The sequence below is a fragment of the Phyllobates terribilis genome, unplaced genomic scaffold, assembly GCF_046119375.1.
Source record: "Phyllobates terribilis strain yellow unplaced genomic scaffold, ASM4611937v1 Scaffold_3__8_contigs__length_932513732, whole genome shotgun sequence".
NCBI classification, from domain to species: domain Eukaryota; kingdom Metazoa; phylum Chordata; class Amphibia; order Anura; family Dendrobatidae; genus Phyllobates; species Phyllobates terribilis.
The window spans coordinates 644,697,418-644,725,085 of record NW_027362763.1 but is presented as its reverse complement, the minus strand read 5'-3'; the positions used below and the strand labels follow the sequence as shown (position 1 = coordinate 644,725,085).

Genomic DNA, 27,668 nt, shown 5'->3' with positions numbered 1-27,668 from the left:
CTAGCTCCAGCCATACTGCATACATAAAGCCAGCGCACCGCCAAGCTCCAGCTGGCGCACCGCCAAGTTCCAGCCGGCGCACCGCCAAGTTCCAGCCATACTGCAAACATAAAGCCAGTGCACCGCCAAGCTCCAACCATACTGCAAACAAAGGCAGGGCATCGCCAAGCTCCAGCCGGCGCACCGCCAAGGTCACCGCTGATCTCCAGCAATACTGCACTTTCTGAGCCTTTACCTTACTTTGAGCTTCTTGGCGACTTCAGTCCGGTCACATTATTATCGCCCTCGGGGACACGTTGCATTCAGAGCTCCGGAGCTGGAATATTTTGCTGTTTGCACAATTTTCTATTTTGTAATTTTTTTGGATGCAATTATGAAATTAAATCTGCAGAAAATGTAAATGTGTCGTTTAATAAGAATGAGAAGTTTCCAGTCCAGGATACAAATAAAAAAAAAAGTTTCTCCTTCGGAGCTGCGCTCAGCTTCTGCCCCAGTGGGAGATGGCGGCCGGATCCACCCTGCTGCCGCCGCGCTCCCCGGTGACAGGATACAGTCCACAGGCGGCGCTCCCGGAGGTCCGCCAGACAAGTCCCCATTGTAGGACGCACCGATCGTCACATCCCCATCACACCTTCTGTATCACCGCAGATTCTGCCGCCTTCTTCCCCTTCATCTTCATCCTGCCCCGGGCATAGACACGGAGGAATAAGGCAAGAAAGACCACAGCCACCCCGACTGCCCCCACCGGGGTGACCGGGTGACCGTACAGCAGGCAGGACAGGAGGATGGCCAGCGCCTGGCGCAGAGTCATGATGATGGTGAAGATGGCCGCACCAAACTTGTTTATGGTGTAGAATATGAAGAGCTGGCCGAACGCCGAGCACACGGACAGGAGAGCCGCGTGGAAGGCGAAGTCCGGGTGTCGCGACATGAAGCGGATGGCGTCCAGCAGAGCCCCCTGTTCCAGCAGAGAGAAGACGGTGAAGAGGCAGGAGAAGAGGTTCACCCCGAACATCATCTGCACGGACGACATCTTGTACTTGAAGAGCGAGTCCTGCCAGTTGGAGGTGAAGCTGTCGAACACGATGTACCCTGCCAAGATGACCACCCCCGAGAAGGTGGTAACCCCCGAAGCGCGGTGACCACCCCCGTTAGACAGTAAGAACATGCTGACGCCCACGGAGATGAGGACGGCGGTGAGATACTCCCAGTACTCGTAGCTCTTGTGGGAGACCACCTTTCCCATCAGCATGACGGGGATGACCTTGGAGGCCTTGGCCAGGACCTGCGTGGGGAAACTGATGAACTTCAGCGCCTCGTACTGACACCAGCTGCTCAGGATGTTGGAGAGGGAAGCAAACGAGTACTTGTACATGGGCGCCCCGTGCCGCGGCTGCTTGGTGAGGGTGCAGTACGTGCCGGCCACCGTCAGAGCCAGGATACGGTTCATGAACACCAAGAACTGAGAGTCTCTGAACTTCTCCCCTGGAGTCCCGGGATCGGAGGAGGAGTACGTCCGGGTCATCACCCGCTCTTGTAAGACACCCCAGGTCAGGTACGAGATCTGTGGAGACACGAGAAGCGAGATGACAAAGGGGCGAGGGAGGAATGATCCCGAAACCGGGGGAGGGGCAACGGGGAAAGGCCGAGCGCGGGAGGGAGGGGCAACGGGGAAATGCCGAGCAGGGAAGGGGCAACGGAGAAAGGCCGAGCGAGCGTGGGGGGGGGGGGGGGGGGGGGGCGACGACGGGGAAAGGACGAGCAGGGGAGGGAGGGGCAACGGGGAAAGGCCGAGCGCGCGCGGGGGAGGGAGGGGCAAGGGGGAAAGGCCGTGCAGGGGAGGGAGGGGCAAGGGGGAAAGGCCGTGCAGGGGAGGGAGGGGCAAGGGGGAAAGGCCGAGCGCGTGCAGGGGAGGGGCAATGAGGAAAGGTTGAGCGAGTCCGGGGTAGGGAAGGGCAACGAGGAAGGCCGAGCGCATGCGTGCGGGGGAGGGAGACAGAGGTGGGAGACTTCCCGGTGATTGATGAGACACAATATGGATCACCATGTCCCACTATCGCCCGGGTATAACAGATGCAGGCCCGGACACTGGTGCGAGAGCAGCATCTACATCCCATCGCCGGTCAGTGTCAGCACCGTCTGGTTCCCCTTTATTTCTCCCATGGACTCTCTTAGAGGACACTTGTGGCGCCTCTTACCTGGAGGCCGGCGGCACAGAAGAGCAGCTTGAAGGCTTGCTGCGTGGTGGAGGGGTCCGCATCTACCCGGGCGCTGGACGGCGGCTCATCTGCTGCCAGCGACTTCGACTCATGTCCAAATACACAAGACTTCACCACGGGAAAACAGATCCCGCGACCTGCGGTGCAACAACGGGAGACATAGGTGAGGCCCTCTGCGGAGGTCAGGACCTGAAAAATGGCGGAAATATGAAGCCACGCCCCATCTGTGGCAGTAATAAGGGGGCGTGGCCTCCCTATAGGACCAGTATCATGTGCCACGGCCCCACGCACACGCGACGACAGCAGCGCCCCGCGGATGCACTCACCCGTCTCCAGGTAGTTGCGCCGTTTGAAGTAGTGTATGAGCAGGAAGCCCGGGATCAGGATCGTGCCGTAACCGGCGATATTCACCATAAACCGCAGCAGCCAGAAGTCTGTCCATATATCCACAGCCGGGGCAGCGGGGGGCGGCTCTTCAGCAGAGACCCCCAGGAGGAAAACCAGGAGGAGCAGAGACCTGGGGAAAGGAGAGGAGGCTACATAAGGTACTACTACCCCCATCATACGAGCTCCTGGGGAAGAGACAGTGACTGCCCCCCAGAGGACGTCCAGGAATTACTGACACATCATGGCCCTGCATGCGCGGACGGGGGTCGCAGAGCAGGGACGCGGCTCACCTAGGGGGATCGCAGAGCACGGGACGCGGCTCATTTGGGGAAACGCAAAGCACGGGAGGCGGCTCACCGGGGGTCCGCAAAGCATGGGACACCGCTCATTGGGGGAGGGGGGCACATCATTATCAGACGTTGTCCTGCAGATAACACGGTGGCCGTTACTGCGACTGATAACATCTTATCTGCAGCCACAAAGCCAAGAGCAAAGTGTCCGAGACGTCCCGATACACAGCACCGACACTACTGCTGACAACCAGCCCCGCGGTGACATCACACGCTAGTATCACCAGCCTCTTCTGTGTGGGATGTGAGGGGTTAATATCCGCTGCTGCAGCGACTGCTCCTTTACCTTCTGCCAAAGTCTCCGACAGACAACAGCGAGGCAGACGATGGCGGCGGCTGCTGGGGGGAACAGACCCCCGGCCACAGGGAAGGAGCGCACTGCTGCGTCCACACAATATGGGGGAATGAGAGGAGGCGTAGTCCTTCCCATTACAACACCTGTCCTGCCCCCCCTCCCACCCCCACATCCTGCTTCACCTCACCAGCGTCCTCCCCCACCCCAGTGTGTCCCGGCCCCCACCCCAGTGTGTCCCGGCCCCTACCCCAGTGTGTCCCGGCCCCTACCCCAGTGTGTCCCGGCCCCTACCCCAGTGTGTCCCGGCCCCTACCCCAGTGTGTCCCGGCCCCTACCCCAGTGTGTCCCGGCCCCTACCCCAGTGTGTCCTGCCCCCATGCCAGTGGTGTCGGGTCAGTTTCATCAGTGATTCTCACATCTGGATAAATGAATGACAAAACTGCTCCAGCATGATCTGCTCAGCTAGCACACAGCCCTGCTCCCCGCAACACCAACCCTCCCCGCCCACACCTCCTCGCCCCTGCCTCCCCGCCGTCCTCCTCCAAACACAACCCCACCCCCGAACACCTCCCTGCCCTCGCCATCCTAACACCTCCACGCCTCCTGCCCCAGCAACACCTCCCCGTCCCCCGCAACACCTCCCCTCTCTGTCCACACCTCCACCGAACACCTCCCCGCCCTCGCAACCCGAACACCTCACCGCCCCCGCAACCCGAACACCTCCCCATCCGCCCCTGCCCTCCTTCCCCAAAAACAACCCGCCCTCGAACACCTCCCAGCCCCCCGCAACCCGAATACCTCCCCGCCCGCAAACCCGCCTTCGCCCACGAACACCTCCCCACCCCCGCAACCCAAACACCTCCCCACCTCTGCACACCTCCCGCACACCTCCCCACCCCTCGAACACCTCCCCTCCCCCAGCCTTTGCCCCACGCACACCTCACCCTTCCCCCACACACCTCCCCGCCCCCCTTCTCATTCTCTATAGGATATAACTACTATAATACTGCTCCCTATGTACAAGAATATAACTACTATAATACTGCTCCCTATGTACAAGAATATAACTACTATAATACTGCTCCCTATGTACAAGAATATAACTACTATAATACTGCCCCTATGTACAAGAATATAACTACTATAATACTGCCCCCTATGTACAAGAATATAACTACTATAATACTGCTCCCTATGTACAAGAATATAACTACTATAATACTGCTCCCTATGTACAAGAATATAACTACTATAATACTGCCCCCTATGTACAAGAATATAACTGCTATAATACTGCCCCCTATGTACAAGAATATAACTGCTATAATACTGCCCCCTATGTACAAGAATATAACTACTATAATACTGCTCCTATGTACAAGAATATATCTACTATAATACTGCCCCCTATCTACAAGAATATAGCTGCTATAATACTGCCTCCTATGTACAAGAATATAACTACTATAATACTGCTCCTATGTACAAGAATATAACTACTATAATACTGCTCCCTATGTACAAGAATATAACTACTATAATACTGCTCCTATGTACAAGAATATAACTACTATAATACTGCCTCTATGTACAAGAATATAACTACTATAATACTGCCTCCTATGTACAAGAATATAACTACTATAATACTGCTCCTATGTACAAGAATATAACTACTATAATACTGTCCTCTATATACAAGAATATAACTACTATAATACTGCTCCCTATGTACAAGAATATAACTACTATAATACTGTTCCCTATGTACAAGAATATAACTACTATAATACTGCCCCTATGTACAAGAATATAACTACTATAACACTGCTCCTATGTACAAGAATATAACTACTATAATACTGCCCCCTATGTACAAGAATATAACTACTATAATACTGCTCCTATGTACAAGAATATAACTACTATAATACTGTCCTCTATATACAAGAATATAACTACTATAATACTGCCCCCTATGTACAAGAATATAACTACTATAATACTGCTCCCTATGTACAAGAATATAACTACTATAATACTGCCCCTATGTACAAGAATATAACTACTATAACACTGCTCCTATGTACAAGAATATAACTACTATAATACTGCCCCTATGTACAAGAATATAACTACTATAATACTGCCCCTATGTACAAGAATATAACTACTATAATACTGCTCCTATGTACAAGAATATAACTACTATAATACTGCTATGTACAAGAATATAACTACTATAATACTGCCCCCTATGTACAAGAATATAACTACTATAATACTGCTCCTATGTACAAGAATATAACTACTATAATACTTCCCCCTATGTACAAGAATATAACTACTATAATACTGCTCCTATGTACAAGAATATAACTACTATAATACTGTCCTCTATATACAATATAACTGCTATAATACTGCCCCCTATGTACAAGAATATAACTGCTATAATACTGCCCCCTATGTACAAGAATATAACTACTATAATACTGCTCCTATGTACAAGAATATATCTACTATAATACTGCTCCTATGTACAAGAATATATCTACTATAATACTGCCCCCTATCTACAAGAATATAGCTGCTATAATACTGCCTCCTATGTACAAGAATATAACTACTATAATACTGCTCCTATGTACAAGAATATAACTACTATAATACTGCTCCCTATGTACAAGAATATAACTACTATAATACTGCTCCTATGTACAAGAATATAACTACTATAATACTGTCCTCTATATACAAGAATATAACTACTATAATACTGCTCCCTATGTACAAGAATATAACTACTATAATACTGTTCCCTATGTACAAGAATATAACTACTATAATACTGCCCCTATGTACAAGAATATAACTACTATAACACTGCTCCTATGTACAAGAATATAACTACTATAACACTGCTCCTATGTACAAGAATATAACTACTATAACACTGCTCCTATGTACAAGAATATAACTACTATAACACTGCTCCTATGTACAAGAATATAACTACTATAATACTGCCCCCTATGTACAAGAATATAACTACTATAATACTGCTCCCATGTACAAGAATATAACTACTATAATACTGTCCTCTATATACAAGAATATAACTACTATAATACTGCCCCCTATGTACAAGAATATAACTACTATAATACTGCTCCCTATGTACAAGAATATAACTACTATAATACTGCCCCTATGTACAAGAATATAACTACTATAATACTGCCCCTATGTACAAGAATATAACTACTATAATACTGCTCCTATGTACAAGAATATAACTACTATAATACTGCTATGTACAAGAATATAACTACTATAATACTGCCCCTATGTACAAGAATATAACTACTATAATACTGCCCCTATGTACAAGAATATAACTACTATAATAATGCTCCTATGTACAAGAATATAACTACTATAATACTTCCCCCTATGTACAAGAATATAACTACTATAATACTGCTCCTATGTACAAGAATATAACTACTATAATACTTCCCCCTATGTACAAGAATATAACTACTATAATACTGCTCCTATGTACAAGAATATAACTACTATAATACTGTCCTCTATATACAAGAATATAACTACTATAATACTGCCCCCTATGTACAAGAATATAACTACTATAATACTGCTCCCTATGTACAAGAATATAACTACTATAATACTGTCCTCTATATACAAGAATATAACTACTATAATACTTCCCCCTATGTACAAGAATATAACTACTATAATACTGCCCCCTATGTACAAGAATATAACTACTATAATACTGCTCCTATGTACAAGAATATAACTACTATAATACTGTCCTCTATATACAAGAATATAACTACTATAATACTTCCCCCTATGTACAAGAATATAACTACTATAATACTGCTCCTATGTACAAGAATATAACTACTATAATACTGTCCTCTATATACAAGAATATAACTACTATAATACTGCCCCCTATGTACAAGAATATAACTACTATAATACTGCTCCCTATGTACAAGAATATAACTACTATAATACTGTCCTCTATATACAAGAATATAACTACTATAATACTTCCCCCTATGTACAAGAATATAACTACTATAATACTGCCCCCTATGTACAAGAATATAACTACTATAATACTGCTCCTATGTACAAGAATATAACTACTATAATACTGTCCTCTATATACAAGAATATAACTACTATAATACTTCCCCCTATGTACAAGAATATAACTACTATAATACTGCTCCTATGTACAAGAATATAACTACTATAATACTGTCCTCTATATACAAGAATATAACTACTATAATACTTCCCCCTATGTACAAGAATATAACTACTATAATACTGCTCCTATGTACAAGAATATAACTACTATAATACTGTCCTCTATATACAAGAATATAACTACTATAACACTGCCCCTATGTACAAGAATATAACTACTATAACACTGCTCCTATGTACAAGAATATAACTACTATAATACTGCTCCTATGTACAAGAATATAACTACTATAATGCTGCCCCTATGTACAAGAATATAACTACTATAATACTGCTCCTATGTACAAGAATATAACTACTATAATACTGCTCCTATGTACAAGAATATAACTACTATAATACTGCTCCTATGTACAAGAATATAACTACTATAATACTGCTCCTATGTACAAGAATATAACTACTATAATACTGCTGCTATGTACAAAAATATAACTACTATAATACTACCCCCTATGTACAAGAATATAGCTACTATAATACTGCTCCTATGTACAAGAATGTAACTACTATAATACTGCCCCCTATGTACAAGAATATAACTACTATAATACTGCCCCCTATGTACAAGAATATAACTACTATAATACTGCTGCTATGTACAAAAATATAACTACTATAATACTACCCCTATATACAAGAATATAACTACTATAATACTGCTCCCTATGTACAAGAATATAACTACTATAATACTGCTCCCTATGTACAAGAATATAACTACTATAATACTGCTGCTATGTACAAAAATATAACTACTATAATACTGCCCCCTATGTACAAGAAAATAACTACTATAATACTGCTCCCTATGTACAAGAGTATAACTACTATAATACTGCCCCCTATGTACAAGAATATAACTACTATAATACTGCTCCCTATGTACAAGAGTATAACTACTATAATACTGCCCCCTATGTACAAGAATATAACTACTATAATACTGCTCCTATGTACAAGAATGTAACTACTATAATACTGCCCCCTATGTACAAGAATATAACTACTATAATACTGCTCCCTATGTACAAGAGTATAACTACTATAATACTGCCCCCTATGTACAAGAATATAACTACTATAATATTGCTCCTATGTACAAGAATATAACTACTAGAATACTGCCCCCTATGTACAAGAATATAACTACTAGAATACTGCTCCCTATGTACAAGAATATAACTACTATAATACTGCCTCTATGTACAAGAATATAACTACTATAATACTGCTATGTACAAGAATATTACTATAATACTGCCCCCTATGTACAAGAATATAACTACTATAATACTGCCCCCTATGTACAAGAATATAACTACTATAATACTTCCCCCTATGTACAAGAATATAACTACTATAATACTGCTCCTATGTACAAGAATATAACTACTATAATACTGTCCTCTATATACAAGAATATAACTACTATAATACTGCCCCCTATGTACAAGAATATAACTACTAGAATACTGCTCCCTATGTACAAGAATATAACTACTATAATACTGTCCTCTATATACAAGAATATAACTACTATAATACTTCCCCCTATGTACAAGTATATAACTACTATAATACTGCTCCCTATGTACAAGAGTATAACTACTATAATACTGCCCCCTATGTACAAGAATATAACTACTATAATATTGCTCCTATGTACAAGAATAAAACTACTATAATACTTCCCCCAATATACAAGAATATAACTACTATAATACTGCCTCTATGTACAAGAATATAACTACTATAATACTGCTATGTACAAGAATATTACTATAATACTGCCCCCTATGTACAAGAATATAACTACTATAATACTGCCCCCTATGTACAAGAATATAACTACTATAATACTTCCCCCTATGTACAAGAATATAACTACTATAATACTGCTCCTATGTACAAGAATATAACTACTATAATACTGTCCTCTATATACAAGAATATAACTACTATAATACTGCCCCCTATGTACAAGAATATAACTACTAGAATACTGCTCCCTATGTACAAGAATATAACTACTATAATACTGTCCTCTATATACAAGAATATAACTACTATAATACTTCCCCCTATGTACAAGTATATAACTACTATAATACTGCCCCCTATGTACAAGAATATAACTACTATAATACTGCTCCTATGTACAAGAATATAACTACTATAATACTGTCCTCTATATACAAGAATATAACTACTATAATACTTCCCCCTATGTACAAGAATATAACTACTATAATACTGCTCCTATGTACAAGAATATAACTACTATAATACTGTCCTCTATATACAAGAATATAACTACTATAATACTTCCCCCTATGTACAAGAATATAACTACTATAATACTGCTCCTATGTACAAGAATATAACTACTATAATACTGTCCTCTATATACAAGAATATAACTACTATAACACTGCCCCTATGTACAAGAATATAACTACTATAACACTGCTCCTATGTACAAGAATATAACTACTATAATACTGCTCCTATGTACAAGAATATAACTACTATAATGCTGCCCCTATGTACAAGAATATAACTACTATAATACTGCTCCTATGTACAAGAATATAACTACTATAATACTGCTCCTATGTACAAGAATATAACTACTATAATACTGCTCCTATGTACAAGAATATAACTACTATAATACTGCTCCTATGTACAAGAATATAACTACTATAATACTGCTGCTATGTACAAAAATATAACTACTATAATACTACCCCCTATGTACAAGAATATAGCTACTATAATACTGCTCCTATGTACAAGAATGTAACTACTATAATACTGCCCCCTATGTACAAGAATATAACTACTATAATACTGCCCCCTATGTACAAGAATATAACTACTATAATACTGCTGCTATGTACAAAAATATAACTACTATAATACTACCCCCTATATACAAGAATATAACTACTATAATACTGCTCCCTATGTACAAGAATATAACTACTATAATACTGCTCCCTATGTACAAGAATATAACTACTATAATACTGCTGCTATGTACAAAAATATAACTACTATAATACTGCCCCCTATGTACAAGAAAATAACTACTATAATACTGCTCCCTATGTACAAGAGTATAACTACTATAATACTGCCCCCTATGTACAAGAATATAACTACTATAATACTGCTCCCTATGTACAAGAGTATAACTACTATAATACTGCCCCCTATGTACAAGAATATAACTACTATAATACTGCTCCTATGTACAAGAATGTAACTACTATAATACTGCCCCCTATGTACAAGAATATAACTACTATAATACTGCTCCCTATGTACAAGAGTATAACTACTATAATACTGCCCCCTATGTACAAGAATATAACTACTATAATATTGCTCCTATGTACAAGAATAAAACTACTATAATACTTCCCCAATATACAATATAACTACTATAATACTGGCTCTATGTACAAGAATATAACTACTATAATACTGCTATGTACAAGAATATTACTATAATACTGCCCCCTATGTACAAGAATATAACTACTATAATACTGCCCCCTATGTACAAGAATATAATATAATACTGCCCATATGTACAAGAATATAACTACTATAATACTGCTCCTATGTACAAGAATATAACTACTATAATACTGCTCCTATGTACAAGAATATAACTACTATAATACTTCCCCCTATGTACAAGAATATAACTACTATAATACTGTCCTCTATATACAAGAATATAACTACTATAATACTTCCCCCTATGTACAAGTATATAACTACTATAATACTGCCCCCTATGTACAAGAATATAACTACTATAATACTGCTCCTATGTACAAGAATATAACTACTATAATACTGTCCTCTATATACAAGAATATAACTACTATAATACTTCCCCCTATGTACAAGAATATAACTACTATAATACTGCTCCTATGTACAAGAATATAACTACTATAATACTGTCCTCTATATACAAGAATATAACTACTATAACACTGCCCCTATGTACAAGAATATAACTACTATAATACTGCTCCTATGTACAAGAATATAACTACTATAATACTGCTCCTATGTACAAGAATATAACTACTATAATGCTGCCCCTATGTACAAGAATATAACTACTATAATACTGCTCCTATGTACAAGAATATAACTACTATAATACTGCTCCTATGTACAAGAATATAACTACTATAATACTGCTCCTATGTACAAGAATATAACTACTATAATACTGCTCCTATGTACAAGAATATAACTACTATAATACTGCTGCTATGTACAAAAATATAACTACTATAATACTACCCCCTATGTACAAGAATATAGCTACTATAATACTGCTCCTATGTACAAGAATGTAACTACTATAATACTGCCCCCTATGTACAAGAATATAACTACTATAATACTGCCCCCTATGTACAAGAATATAACTACTATAATACTGCTGCTATGTACAAAAATATAACTACTATAATACTACCCCCTATATACAAGAATATAACTACTATAATACTGCTCCCTATGTACAAGAATATAACTACTATAATACTGCTCCCTATGTACAAGAATATAACTACTATAATACTGCTGCTATGTACAAAAATATAACTACTATAATACTGCCCCCTATGTACAAGAAAATAACTACTATAATACTGCTCCCTATGTACAAGAGTATAACTACTATAATACTGCCCCCTATGTACAAGAATATAACTACTATAATACTGCTCCCTATGTACAAGAGTATAACTACTATAATACTGCCCCCTATGTACAAGAATATAACTACTATAATACTGCTCCTATGTACAAGAATGTAACTACTATAATACTGCCCCCTATGTACAAGAATATAACTACTATAATACTGCTCCCTATGTACAAGAGTATAACTACTATAATACTGCCCCCTATGTACAAGAATATAACTACTATAATATTGCTCCTATGTACAAGAATAAAACTACTATAATACTTCCCCCAATATACAAGAATATAACTACTATAATACTGCCTCTATGTACAAGAATATAACTACTATAATACTGCTATGTACAAGAATATTACTATAATACTGCCCCCTATGTACAAGAATATAACTACTATAATACTGCCCCCTATGTACAAGAATATAACTAATATAATACTGCCCCTATGTACAAGAATATAACTACTATAATACTGCTCCTATGTACAAGAATATAACTACTATAATACTGCTCCTATGTACAAGAATATAACTACTATAATACTTCCCCCTATGTACAAGAATATAACTACTATAATACTGCTCTCTATGTACAAGAATATAACTACTATAATACTGCTCTCTATGTACAAGAATATAACTACTATAATACTGCCTCTATGTACAAGAATATAACTACTATAATACTGCCTCCTATCTACAAGAATATAACTTCTATAATACTGCTCCCTATGTACAAGAATATAACTACTATAATACTGCCTCTATATATAAGCATATAACTACTATAATACTGCCACTATGTACAAGAATATAACTACTATAATACAGCCCCCTATGTACAAGAATATAACTACTATAATACTGCCACTATGTACAAGAATATAACTACTATAATACTGTCCTCTATATACAAGAATATAACTACTATAATACTGCTCCTATGTACAAGAATATAACTACTATAATACTGCTACTATGTACAAGAATATAACTACTATAATACTGCCCCCTATGTACAAGAATATAACAACTATAATACTGCTCCTATGTACAAGAATATAACTACTATAATACTGTCCTCTATATACAAGAATATAACTACTATAATGCTGCCCCTATGTACAAGAATATAACTACTATAACACTGCTCCTATGTACAAGAATATAACTACTATAATACTGCTGCTATGTACAAAAATATAACTACTATAATACTACCCCCTATGTACAAGAATATAACTACTATAATACTGCTCCTATGTACAAGAATATAACTACTATAATACTGTCCTCTATATACAAGAATATAACTACTATAATACTGCACCCTATGTACAAGAATATAACTACTATAATACTGCACCCTATGTACAAGAATATAACTACTATAATACTGCCCCTATGTACAAGAATATAACTACTATAATACTGCACCTATGTACAAGAATATAACTACTATAATACTGCTCCTATGTACAAGAATATAACTACTATAATACTGCTCCTATGTACAAGAATATAACTACTATAATACTGCCCCCTATGTACAAGAATATAACTACTATAATACTGCTCCTATGTACAAGAATATAACTACTATAATACTGCTCCTATGTACAAGAATATAACTACTATAATACTGCTCCTATGTACAAGAATATAACTACTATAATGCTGCCCCTATGTACAAGAATATAACTACTATAATACTGCCGCTATATACAAGAATATAACTACTATAATACTGCCCCTATGTACAAGAATATAACTACTATAATACTGCCCCTATGTGCAAGAATATAACTACTATAATACTGCCCCCTATGTACAAGAATATAACTACTATAATACTGCCCCTATGTACAAGAATATAACAGCTATAATACTACGTATACAAGTATATAACTACTATGCAGCTGAGGAGGGGCGGTGCGGCACAGTTTGGCCTCAGCACATTGTACCTGGAGACATCACATAAATCAATACCAGGAAGGCGATGGCACAAGGAGAGGCCATAACCCCTGCTCTGCTGGTATAAATTACTCCTGCAGTGAGGATGATGGGAGTAGTGTGCTGGTCAGTGGCATTGCGGGGGTTACAGCCCTCCTGTACAGGCAGCTGCAGGGTCTGTAGGTTTAACCCTTGCTGGGAGTGCACAGGTCACAATGGCTATCTGTGTGCAGGGAACAAGTCAGCACTGGAGGAGAGAAGGGGGAGGAGGACAGGAGAGATCCATCAGCCACTGCCACACTCAGCCCACAACACCCAACAATCACTAACACAGGGGAGGGGACGCCACAGAGGGGGGGGGGGGCACACAGAGGGGGGGGGCACACACAGGAAGGGGGGGCACACACAGGAAGGGGACGCAGGGGAGGGGACGCCACAGAGGGGGGGGGCCACACAGGGGAGGGGACGCCACACAGGGGAGGGGACGCCACACAGGGGAGGGGACACAGGGGAGGGGACACGCAGGGGAGGGGACGCCACAGAGGGGGGGCCCACACAGTGGAGGGGGCGCCACAGAGGGGGGGCCACAGGAGAGGGGACGCCACAGAAGGGAGGAGACGGACGCCACAGAGGGGAGGGGCCACACAGCAGAGGGGGGGCCACAGAGGGGAGGGGACGGACGCCACAGAGGGGAGGGGACGGACGCCACAGAGGGGAGGGGACGGACGCCACAGAGGGGAGGGGCCACACAGCAGAGGGGGGGGCCACAGAAGGGAGGGGACGGACGCCACAGAGGGGAGGGGCCACAGGAGAGGGGAATCCACAGAAGGGAGGGGACGGACGCCACAGAAGGGAGGGGACGGACGCCACAGAAGGGAGGGGACGGACGCCACAGAGGGGAGGGGACGGACGCCACAGAAGGGAGGGGACGGACGCCACAGAGGGGAGGGGCCACACAAGGGAGGGGACGGACGCCACAGAGGGGAGGGGCCACACAAGGGAGGGGACGGACGCCACAGAGGGGAGGGGACGGACGCCACAGAGGGGAGGGGACGGACGCCACAGGGGACGGACGCCACAGAGGGGAGGGGCCACACAGCGGAGGGGAGGGGCCACAAGAGAGGGGACGCCACAGAAGGGAGGGGACGGACGCCACAGAGGGGGGGGGGGGGCACACAGCACGGAGGGGACGCCACAGAGGGGGGGGCCGCCACAGGAGAGGCGACGCCACAGGGGGGGGCCGCCACAGGCGAGGCGACGCCACAGGAGGGGGACACGCACGCGAGGCGACGCCACAGGAGGGGGACACGCACGCGAGGCGACGCCACAGAGGGGGACACGCACGCGGGAGGGGACGCCACAGAGGGGGACACGCACGCGGGAGGGGACGCCACAGAGGGGGACACGCACGCGGGAGGGGACGCCACATACGGGGACACGCACGCGGGAGGGGACGCCACATACGGGGACACGCACGCGGGAGGGGACGCCACATACGGGGACACGCACGCGGGAGGGGACGCCACATACGGGGACACGCACGCGGGAGGGGACGCCACATACGGGGACACGCACGCGGGAGGGGACGCCACATACGGGGACACGCACGCGGGAGGGGACGCCACATACGGGGACACGCACGCGGGAGGGGACGCCACATACGGGGACACGCACGCGGGAGGGGACGCCACATACGGGGACACGCACGCGGGAGGGGACGCCACATACGGGGACACGCACGCGGGAGGGGACGCCACATACGGGGACACGCACGCGGGAGGGGACGCCACATACGGGGACACGCACGCGGGAGGGGACGCCACATACGGGGACACGCACGCGGGAGGGGACGCCACATACGGGGACACGCACGCGGGAGGGGACGCCACATACGGGGACACACACGCGGGAGGGGACGCCACATACGGGGACACACACGCGGGAGGGGACGCCACATACGGGGACACACACGCGGGAGGGGACGCCACATACGGGGACACACACGCGGGAGGGGACGCCACATACGGGGACACACACGCGGGAGGGGACGCCACATACGGGGACACACACGCGGGAGGGGACGCCACATACGGGGACACACACACGGGAGGGGACGCCACATACGGGGACACACACGCGGGAGGGGACGCCACATACGGGGACACACACACGGGAGGGGACGCCACATACGGGGACACACACACGGGAGGGGACGCCACATACGGGGACACACACACGGGAGGGGACGCCACATACGGGGACACACACACGGGAGGGGACGCCACATACGGGGACACACACACGGGAGGGGACGCCACATACGGGGACACACACACGGGAGGGGACGCCACATACGGGGACACACACACGGGAGGGGACGCCACATACGGGGACACACACACGGGAGGGGACGCCACATACGGGGACACACACACGGGAGGGGACGCCACATACGGGGACACACACACGGGAGGGGACGCCACATACGGGGACACACACACGGGAGGGGACGCCACATACGGGGACACACACACGGGAGGGGACGCCACATACGGGGACACACACACGGGAGGGGACGCCACATACGGGGACACACACACGGGAGGGGACGCCACATACGGGGACACACACACGGGAGGGGACGCCACATACGGGGACACACACGGGAGGGGACGCCACATACGGGGACACACACACGGGAGGGGACGCCACATACGGGGACACACACGGGAGGGGACGCCACATACGGGGACACACACGGGAGGGGACGCCACATACGGGGACACACACGGGAGGGGACGCCACATACGGGGACACACACGGGAGGGGACGCCACATAGAGGGACACACACGGGAGGGGACGCCACATAGAGGGACACACACGGGAGGGGACGCCACATAGAGGGACACACACGGGAGGGGACGCCACATAGAGGGACACACACGGGAGGGGACGCCACATAGAGGGACACACACGGGAGGGGACGCCACATAGAGGGACACACACGGGAGGGGACGCCACATAGAGGGACACACACGGGAGGGGACGCCACATAGAGGGACACACACGGGAGGGGACGCCACATAGAGGGACACACACGGGAGGGGACGCTACATAGAGGGACACACACGGGAGGGGACGCTACATAGAGGGACACACACGGGAGGGGACGCTACATAGAGGGACACACACGGGAGGGGACGCTACATAGAGGGACACACACGGGAGGGGACGCTACATAGAGGGACACACACGGGAGGGGACGCTACATAGAGGGACACACACGGGAGGGGACGCTATATACGGGGACACACACGGGAGGGGACGCTATATACGGGGACACACACGGGAGGGGACGCTATATACGGGGACACACACGGGAGGGGACGCTATATACGGGGACACACACGGGAGGGGACGCTATATACGGGGACACACACGGGAGGGGACGCTATATACGGGGACACACACGGGAGGGGACGCTATATACGGGGACACACACGGGAGGGGACGCTATATACGGGGACACACACGGGAGGGGACGCTATATACGGGGACACACACGGGAGGGGACGCTATATGCGGGGACACACACGGGAGGGGACGCTATATGCGGGGACACACACGGGAGGGGACGCTATATGCGGGGACACACACGGGAGGGGACGCTATATGCGGGGACACACACGGGAGGGGACGCTATATGCGGGGACACACACGGGAGGGGACGCTATATGCGGGGACACACACGGGAGGGGACGCTATATGCGGGGACACACACGGGAGGGGACGCTATATGCGGGGACACACACGGGAGGGGACGCTATATGCGGGGACACACACGGGAGGGGACGCTATATGCGGGGACACACACGGGAGGGGACGCTATATGCGGGGACACACACGGGAGGGGACGCTATATGCGGGGACACACACGGGAGGGGACGCTATATGCGGGGACACACACGGGAGGGGACGCTATATGCGGGGACACACACGGGAGGGGACGCTATATGCGGGGACACACACGGGAGGGGACGCTATATGCGGGGACACACACGGGAGGGGACGCTATATGCGGGGACACACACGGGAGGGGACGCTATATGCGGGGACACACACGGGAGGGGACGCTATATGCGGGGACACACACGGGAGGGGACGCTATATGCGGGGACACACACGGGAGGGGACGCTATATGCGGGGACACACACGGGAGGGGACGCTATATGCGGGGACACACACGGGAGGGGACGCTATATGCGGGGACACACACGGGAGGGGACGCTATATGCGGGGACACACACGGGAGGGGACGCTATACAGGGGGACACACACGGGAGGGGACGCTATACAGGGGGACACACACGGGAGGGGACGCTATACAGGGGGACACACACGGGAGGGGACGCTATATAGGGGGACACACACGGGAAGGGACGCTATATAGGGGGACACACACGGGAGGGGACGCTATATAGGGGGACACACACGGGAGCACACACGGGAGGGGACGCTATATAGGGGGACACACACGGGAGGTGACGCTATATAGGGGGACACACACGGGAGGGGACGCTATATAGGGGGACACACACGGGAGGGGACGCCACATAGGGGGACACACACGGGAGGGGACGCCACATAGGGGGACACACACGGGAGGGGACGCCAATAGGGGGACACACACGGGAGGGGACGCACACGGGAGGGGACGCCACATAGGGGGACACACACGGGAGGGGACGCCACATAGGGGGACACACACGGGAGGGGACGCCACATACGGGGACACACACGGGAGGGGACGCCACATACGGGGACACACACGGGAGGGGACGCCACATACGGGGACACACACGGGAGGGGACGCCACATACGGGGACACACACGGGAGGGGACGCCACATACGGGGACACACACGGGAGGGGACGCCACATACGGGGACACACACGGGAGGGGACGCCACATACGGGGACACACACGGGAGGGGACGCCACATACGGGGACACACACGGGAGGGGACGCCACATACGGGGACACACACGGGAGGGGACGCCACATACGGGGACACACACGGGAGGGGACGCCACATACGGGGACACACACGGGAGGGGACGCCACATACGGGGACACACACGGGAGGGGACGCCACATACGGGGACACACACGGGAGGGGACGCCACATACGGGGACACACACGGGAGGGGACGCCACATACGGGGACACACACGGGAGGGGACGCCACATACGGGGACACACACGGGAGGGGACGCCACATACGGGGACACACACGGGAGGGGACGCCACATACGGGGACACACACGGGAGGGGACGCCACATACGGGGACACACACGGGAGGGGACGCCACATACGGGGACACACACGGGAGGGGACGCCACATACGGGGACACACACGGGAGGGGACGCCACATACGGGGACACACACGGGAGGGGACGCCACATACGGGGACACACACGGGAGGGGACGCCACATACGGGGACACACACGGGAGGGGACGCCACATACGGGGACACACACGGGAGGGGACGCCACATACGGGGACACACACGGGAGGGGACGCCACATACGGGGACACACACGGGAGGGGACGCCACATACGGGGACACACACGGGAGGGGACGCCACATACGGGGACACACACGGGAGGGGACGCCACATACGGGGACACACACGGGAGGGGACGCCACATACGGGGACACACACGGGAGGGGACGCCACATACGGGGACACACACGGGAGGGGACGCCACATACGGGGACACACACGGGAGGGGACGCCACATACGGGGACACACACGGGAGGGGACGCCACATACGGGGACACACACGGGAGGGGACGCCACATACGGGGACACACACGGGAGGGGACGCTACATACGGGGACACACACGGGAGGGGACGCTACATACGGGGACACACACGGGAGGGGACGCTACATACGGGGACACACGGGAGGGGACGCTATATAGAGGGACACACACGGGAGGGGACGCTATATAGAGGGACACACACGGGAGGGGACGCTATATAGAGGGACACACACGGGAGGGGACGCTATATAGAGGGACACACACGGGAGGGGACGCTATATACGGGGACACACACGGGAGGGGACGCTATATACGGGGACACACACGGGAGGGGACGCTATATACGGGGACACACACGGGAGGGGACGCTATATGCGGGGACACACACGGGAGGGGACGCTATATGCGGGGACACACACGGGAGGGGACGCTATATGCGGGGACACACACGGGAGGGGACGCTATATGCGGGGACACACACGGGAGGGGACGCTATATGCGGGGACACACACGGGAGGGGACGCTATATGCGGGGACACACACGGGAGGGGACGCTATATGCGGGGACACACACGGGAGGGGACGCTATATGCGGGGACACACACGGGAGGGGACGCTATATGCGGGGACACACACGGGAGGGGACGCTATATGCGGGGACACACACGGGAGGGGACGCTATATGCGGGGACACACACGGGAGGGGACGCTATATGCGGGGACACACACGGGAGGGGACGCTATATGCGGGGACACACACGGGAGGGGACGCTATATGCGGGGACACACACGGGAGGGGACGCTATATGCGGGGACACACACGGGAGGGGACGCTATATGCGGGGACACACACGGGAGGGGACGCTATATGCGGGGACACACACGGGAGGGGACGCTATATGCGGGGACACACACGGGAGGGGACGCTATATGCGGGGACACACACGGGAGGGGACGCTATATGCGGGGACACACACGGGAGGGGACGCTATATGCGGGGACACACACGGGAGGGGACGCTATATGCGGGGACACACACGGGAGGGGACGCTATATGCGGGGACACACACGGGAGGGGACGCTATATGCGGGGACACACACGGGAGGGGACGCTATATGCGGGGACACACACGGGAGGGGACGCTATATGCGGGGACACACACGGGAGGGGACGCTATATGCGGGGACACACACGGGAGGGGACGCTATATGCGGGGACACACACGGGAGGGGACGCTATATGCGGGGACACACACGGGAGGGGACGCTATATGCGGGGACACACACGGGAGGGGACGCTATATGCGGGGACACACACGGGAGGGGACGCTATATGCGGGGACACACACGGGAGGGGACGCTATATGCGGGGACACACACGGGAGGGGACGCTATATGCGGGGACACACACGGGAGGGGACGCTATATACGGGGACACACGGGAGGGGACGCTATACAGGGGGACACACACGGGAGGGGACGCTATACAGGGGGACACACACGGGAGGGGACGCTATACAGGGGGACACACACGGGAGGGGACGCTATACAGGGGGACACACACGGGAGGGGACGCTATACAGGGGGACACACACGGGAGGGGACGCTATATAGGGGGACACACACGGGAAGGGACGCTATATAGGGGGACACACACGGGAGGGGACGCTATATAGGGGGACACACACGGGAGCACACACGGGAGGGGACGCTATATAGGGGGACACACACGGGAGGTGACGCTATATAGGGGGACACACACGGGAGGGGACGCTATATAGGGGGACACACACGGGAGGGGACGCTATATAGGGGGACACACACGGGAGGGGACGCTATATAGGGGGACACACACGGGAGGGGACGCTATATAGGGGGACACACACGGGAGGGGACGCTATATAGGGGGACACACACGGGAGAGGACGCTATAAAGAGGGACACACACTGGAGAGGACGTTAGATACGGGGACACACGGGAGGGGATGTTATATACGGGGACGCTATATAGGGGGACACACGGGAGGGGACGCTATATAGGTGACACACACGGGAGGGGACGCTATTAAGGGGGACACACACGGGAGGGGACGTTATATAGGGGGACACACAGGGGAGGGGACGCTATATACGAGGACACACACGGGAGGGGACGCTATAGCGGGGACACACAGGGGAGAGGATGCTATATAGGGAACACACACGGGAGGGGATGCTATATAGGTGACACACACGGGAGGGGACACTATATAGGGGGACACACAGGGGAGGGGACGCTATATACGAGGACACACACGGGAGGGGACGCTATATAGGGGGACACACATGGGAGGGGACGCTATATAGGGGGACACACGGGGAGGGGACACTATATAGGGGGACACACAGGGGAGGGGACGGGACGCTATATAAGGGGACACACAGGGGAGGGGATGCTATATAGGGGGACACACAGGGGAGGGGACGGTACGATATATAAGGGGACACACCGGGGAGGGGACGCTATATAGGGGGACACATTTGGTGTCGGAGTCTCGGTTCGGGCCCCGGTTCTCTCCTTATACGGCGGTGACGTGGCTGCTCTCTGACGTCACGCCCGCACACATCACTCACCGAATCCGGGCTGCGCTCCTCATCTCTCCGGTCCCCGCTCTATAATGATTCCCGAACACAAGAGTCTCCTGCTGACAGAATACAGCGACCACCCGCCCCGGGGAACAGCGCCACCTGGCGGCGAGGAGGAGCGACGTGACGGGAAATGTGCGCCACCTGCCGACATCTGCGGGAAGTGTCCGGACAACAGCAATAATGTATGGACGCTCCTCTCTCTCCTGTATAATGTATGGACGCTCCTCTCTCTCTCCTCTGTATAATGTATGGACGCTCCTCTCTCTCCTATATAATGTATGGACGCTCCTCTCTCCTCTGTATAATGTATGGACGCTCCTCTCTCTCTCCTGTATAATGTACGGACACTCCTCTCTCTCTCCTGTATAATGTATGGACGCTCCTCTCTCTCCTGTATAATGTATGGACGCTCCTCTCTCTCCTGTATAATGTACGGACACTCCTCTCTCTCTCCTGTATAATGTATGGACGCTCCTCTCTCTCCTGTATAATGTATGGACGCTCCTCTCTCTCCTCTGTATAATGTATGGACGCTCCTCTCTCTCCTCTGTATAATGTATGGACGCTCCTCTCTCTCTCCTGTATAATGTATGGACGCTCCTCTCTCCTCTGTATAATGTATGGACGCTCCTCTCTCCTCTGTATAATGTATGGACGCTCCTCTCTCTCTCCTGTATAATGTATGGACTCTCCTCTCTCCTCTGTATAATGTATGGACGCTCCTCTCTCCTCTGTATAATGTACGGACGCTCCTCTCTCTCCTGTATAATGTATGGACGCTCCTCTCTCTCTCTTGTATAATGTATGGACGCTCCTCTCTCTCCTGTATAATGTATGGACGCTCCTCTCTCTCTCCTGTATAATGTACGGACGCTCCTCTCTCTCTCCTGTATAATGTATGGACGCTCCTCTCTCTCTCCTGTATAATGTATGGACGCTCCTCTCTCCCCTGTATAATGTATGGACGCTCCTCTCTCTCTCCTGAATAATGTATGGACGCTCCTCTCTCTCTCCTGTATAATGTATGGACGCTCCTCTCTCCCCTGTATAATGTATGGACGCTCCTCTCTCTCCTGTATAATGTATGGACGCTCCTCTCTCTCTCCTGTATAATGTATGGACGCTCCTCTCTCTCTCCTCTGTATAATGTATGGACGCTCCTCTCTCTCTCCTGTATAATGTATGGACGCTCCTCTCTCTCTCCTGTATAATGTATGGACGCTCCTCTCTCCCCTGTATAATGTATGGACGCTCCTCTCTCTCTCCTGTATAATGTATGGACGCTCCTCTCTCTCTCCTGTATAATGTATGGACGCTCCTCTCTCTCCTGTATAATGTATGGACGCTCCTCTCTCTCTCCTGTATAATGTATGGACGCTCCTCTCTCTCTCCTCTGTATAATGTATGGACGCTCCTCTCTCTCTCCTGTATAATGTATGGACGCCCCTCTCTCTCTCCTGTATAATGTATGGACGCTCCTCTCTCTCCTCTGTATAATGTATGGACGCTCCTCTCTCTCCTGTATAATGTATGGACGCTCCTCTCTCTCCTGTATAATGTATGGACGCTCCTCTCTCTCCTGTATAATGTATGGACGCTCCTCTCTCTCTCCTGTATAATGTATGGACGCTCCTCTCTCTCCTGTATAATGTATGGACGCTCTTCTCTCTATCCTGTATAATGTACGGACGCTCCTCTCTCTCCCCTGTATAATGTATGGACGCTCCTCTCTCCCCTGTATAATGTATGGACGCTCCTCTCTCTCTCCTGTATAATGGATGGACGCTCCACTCTCTCCTCTGTATAATGTATGGACGCTCCTCTCTCTCTCCTGTATAATGTATGGACGCTCCTCTCTCTCCTGTATAATGTATGGACGCTCCTCTCTCTCCTCTGTATAATGTATGGACGCTCCTCTCTCCCCTGTATAATGTATGGACGCTCCTCTCTCTCTCCTGTATAATGGATGGACGCTCCACTCTCTCCTCTGTATAATGTATGGACGCTCCTCTCTCTCTCCTGTATAATGTATGGACGCTCCTCTCTCTCTCCTGTATAATGTATGGACGCTCCTCTCTCTCCTGTATAATGTATGGACGCTCCTCTCTCTCTCCTGTATAATGGATGGACGCTCCACTCTCTCCTCTGTATAATGTATGGACGCTCCTCTCTCTCTCCTGTATAATGTATGGACGCTCCTCTCTCTCTCCTGTATAATGTATGGACGCTCCTCTCTCTCCTGTATAATGTATGGACGCTCCTCTCTCTCCTGTATAATGTATGGACGCTCCTCTCTCTCTCCTGTATAATGTATGGACGCTCCTCTCTCTCCCCTGTATAATGTATGGACGCTCCTCTCTCTCTCCTGTATAATGTATGGACGCTCCTCTCTCTCCTCTGTATAATGTATGGACGCTCCTCTCTCCTCTGTATAATGTATGGACGCTCCTCTCTCTCTCCTGTATAATGTATGGACGCTCCTCTCTCTCTCCTGTATAATGTATGGACGCTCCTCTCTCTCTCCTGTATAATGTATGGACGCTCCTCTCTCCTCTGTATAATGTATGGACGCTCCTCTCTCTCTCCTGTATAATGTATGGACGCTCCTCTCTCTCCTGTATAATGTATGGACGCTCCTCTCTCTCCTGTATAATGTATGGACGCTCCTCTCTCTCCCCTGTATAATGTATGGACGCTCCTCTCTCCTCTGTATAATGTATGGACGCTCCTCTCTCTCCTGTATAATGTATGGACGCTCCTCTCTCTCTCCTGTATAATGTGTGGACGCTCCTCTCTCCTCTGTATAATGTATGGACGCTCCTCTCTCTCCTGTATAATGTATGGACCTCCTCTCTCCTCTGTATAATGTATGGACGCTCCTCTCTCTCCTGTATAATGTATGGACGCTCCTCTCTCTCTCCTGTATAATGTATGGACGCTCCTCTCTCTCCTGTATAATGTATGGACGCTCCTCTCTCTCTCCTGTATAATGTATGGACGCTCCTCTCTCTCCTCTGTATAATGTATGGACGCTCCTCTCTCTCCTGTATAATGTATGGACCTCCTCTCTCCTCTGTATAATGTATGGACGCTCCTCTCTCTCCTGTATAATGTATGGACGCTCCTCTCTCCTCTGTATAATGTATGGACGCTCCTCTCTCTCCTGTATAATGTATGGACGCTCCTCTCTCTCCTGTATAATGTATGGACGCTCCTCTCTCTCCCCTGTATAATGTATGGACGCTCCTCTCTCCTCTGTATAATGTATGGACGCTCCTCTCTCTCCTGTATAATGTATGGACGCTCCTCTCTCTCTCCTGTATAATGTGTGGACGCTCCTCTCTCCTCTGTATAATGTATGGACGCTCCTCTCTCTCCTGTATAATGTATGGACGCTCCTCTCTCTCTCTCCTGTATAATGTACGGACGCTCCTCTCTCTCTCTCCTGTATAATGTATGGACGCTCCTCTCTCTCTCCTGTATAATGTATGGACGCTCCTCTCTCCTCTGTATAATGTATGGACGCTCCTCTCTCTCCTGTATAATGTATGGACGCTCCTCTCTCTCCTGTATAATGTATGGACGCTCTTCTCTCTCTCCTGTATAATGTATGGACGCTCCTCTCTCTCCTGTATAATGTATGGACGCTCCTCTCTCTCTCCTATATAATGTATGGACGCTCCTCTCTCTCTCCTGTATAATGTATGGACGCTCCTCTCTCCTCTGTATAATGTATGGACGCTCCTCTCTCTCTCCTGTATAATGTATGGATGCTCCTCTCTCTCCTGTATAATGTATGGACGCTCCTCTCTCTCCTGTATAATGTATGGACCTCCTCTCTCCTCTGTATAATGTATGGACGCTCCTCTCTCTCCTGTATAATGTATGGACCTCCTCTCTCCTCTGTATAATGTATGGACGCTCCTCTCTCTCCTGTATAATGTATGGACGCTCCTCTCTCCTCTGTATAATGTATGGACGCTCCTCTCTCTCCTGTATAATGTATGGACGCTCCTCTCTCTCCTGTATAATGTATGGACGCTCCTCTCTCTCCCCTGTATAATGTATGGACGCTCCTCTCTCCTCTGTATAATGTATGGACGCTCCTCTCTCTCCTGTATAATGTATGGACGCTCCTCTCTCTCTCCTGTATAATGTGTGGACGCTCCTCTCTCCTCTGTATAATGTATGGACGCTCCTCTCTCTCCTGTATAATGTATGGACGCTCCTCTCTCTCTCCTGTATAATGTACGGACGCTCCTCTCTCTCTCTCCTGTATAATGTATGGACGCTCCTCTCTCTCTCCTGTATAATGTATGGACGCTCCTCTCTCCTCTGTATAATGTATGGACGCTCCTCTCTCTCCTGTATAATGTATGGACGCTCCTCTCTCTCCTGTATAATGTATGGACGCTCTTCTCTCTCTCCTGTATAATGTATGGACGCTCCTCTCTCTCCTGTATAATGTATGGACGCTCCTCTCTCTCTCCTATATAATGTATGGACGCTCCTCTCTCTCTCCTGTATAATGTATGGACGCTCCTCTCTCCTCTGTATAATGTATGGACGCTCCTCTCTCTCTCCTGTATAATGTATGGATGCTCCTCTCTCTCTCCTGTATAATGTATGGATGCTCCTCTCTCTCTCCTGTATAATGTATGGACGCTCCTCTCTCTCTCCTGTATAATGTATGGACGCTCCTCTCTCCTCTGTATAATGTATGGACGCTCCTCTCTCTCCTGTATAATGTATGGACGCTCCTCTCTCTCTCCTGTATAATGTATGGACGCTCCTCTCTCTCCTGTATAATGTATGGACGCTCCTCTCTCTCCTGTATAATGTATGGACGCTCCTCTCTCTCCCCTGTATAATGTATGGACGCTCCTCTCTCCTGTATAATGTGTGGACGCTCCTCTCTCCTCTGTATAATGTATG

At 48.8% G+C, this 27,668-nt stretch overlaps 1 protein-coding gene across 2 annotated transcripts; it reads right to left on the bottom strand.

The window, feature by feature from the left end:
• Positions 1-386: 386 nt before the first annotated feature.
• On the bottom strand, positions 387-22,837 carry SLC35B2 (solute carrier family 35 member B2). Of its 2 annotated transcripts, none has more exons than XM_073671599.1 (4): positions 22,719-22,837; positions 2,546-2,736; positions 2,199-2,356; positions 387-1,564 (listed from the first exon to the last, which is right to left on the bottom strand). In XM_073671599.1, the coding sequence occupies exons 1-4, from the start codon at positions 22,739-22,741 to the stop codon at positions 626-628; spliced, it is 1,311 nt and encodes a 436-aa protein (XP_073527700.1). In that variant the 5' UTR covers positions 22,742-22,837; the 3' UTR covers positions 387-625. The 2 variants fall into 2 exon arrangements, with proteins under 2 accessions (XP_073527700.1, XP_073527701.1); XM_073671600.1 differs by lacking the exon at positions 22,719-22,837 and adding an exon at positions 3,243-3,364.
• Between the last annotated feature and the right edge of the window lie 4,831 nt (positions 22,838-27,668).

Bases quoted from the DNA above. Each gene is read 5' to 3' on its own strand.
- SLC35B2 (XM_073671599.1), bottom strand. From the start codon at position 22,741: ATGAGGAGCGCAGCCCGGATTCG. The intron at 2,357-2,545 runs GTGAGTGCATCC...GTTGCACCGCAG, and splicing joins GCGCAACTACCTGGAGACGG to GTCGCGGGATCTGTTTTCCC. The intron at 1,565-2,198 runs GTAAGAGGCGCC...GTGTCTCCACAG, and splicing joins TCTGTGCCGCCGGCCTCCAG to ATCTCGTACCTGACCTGGGG.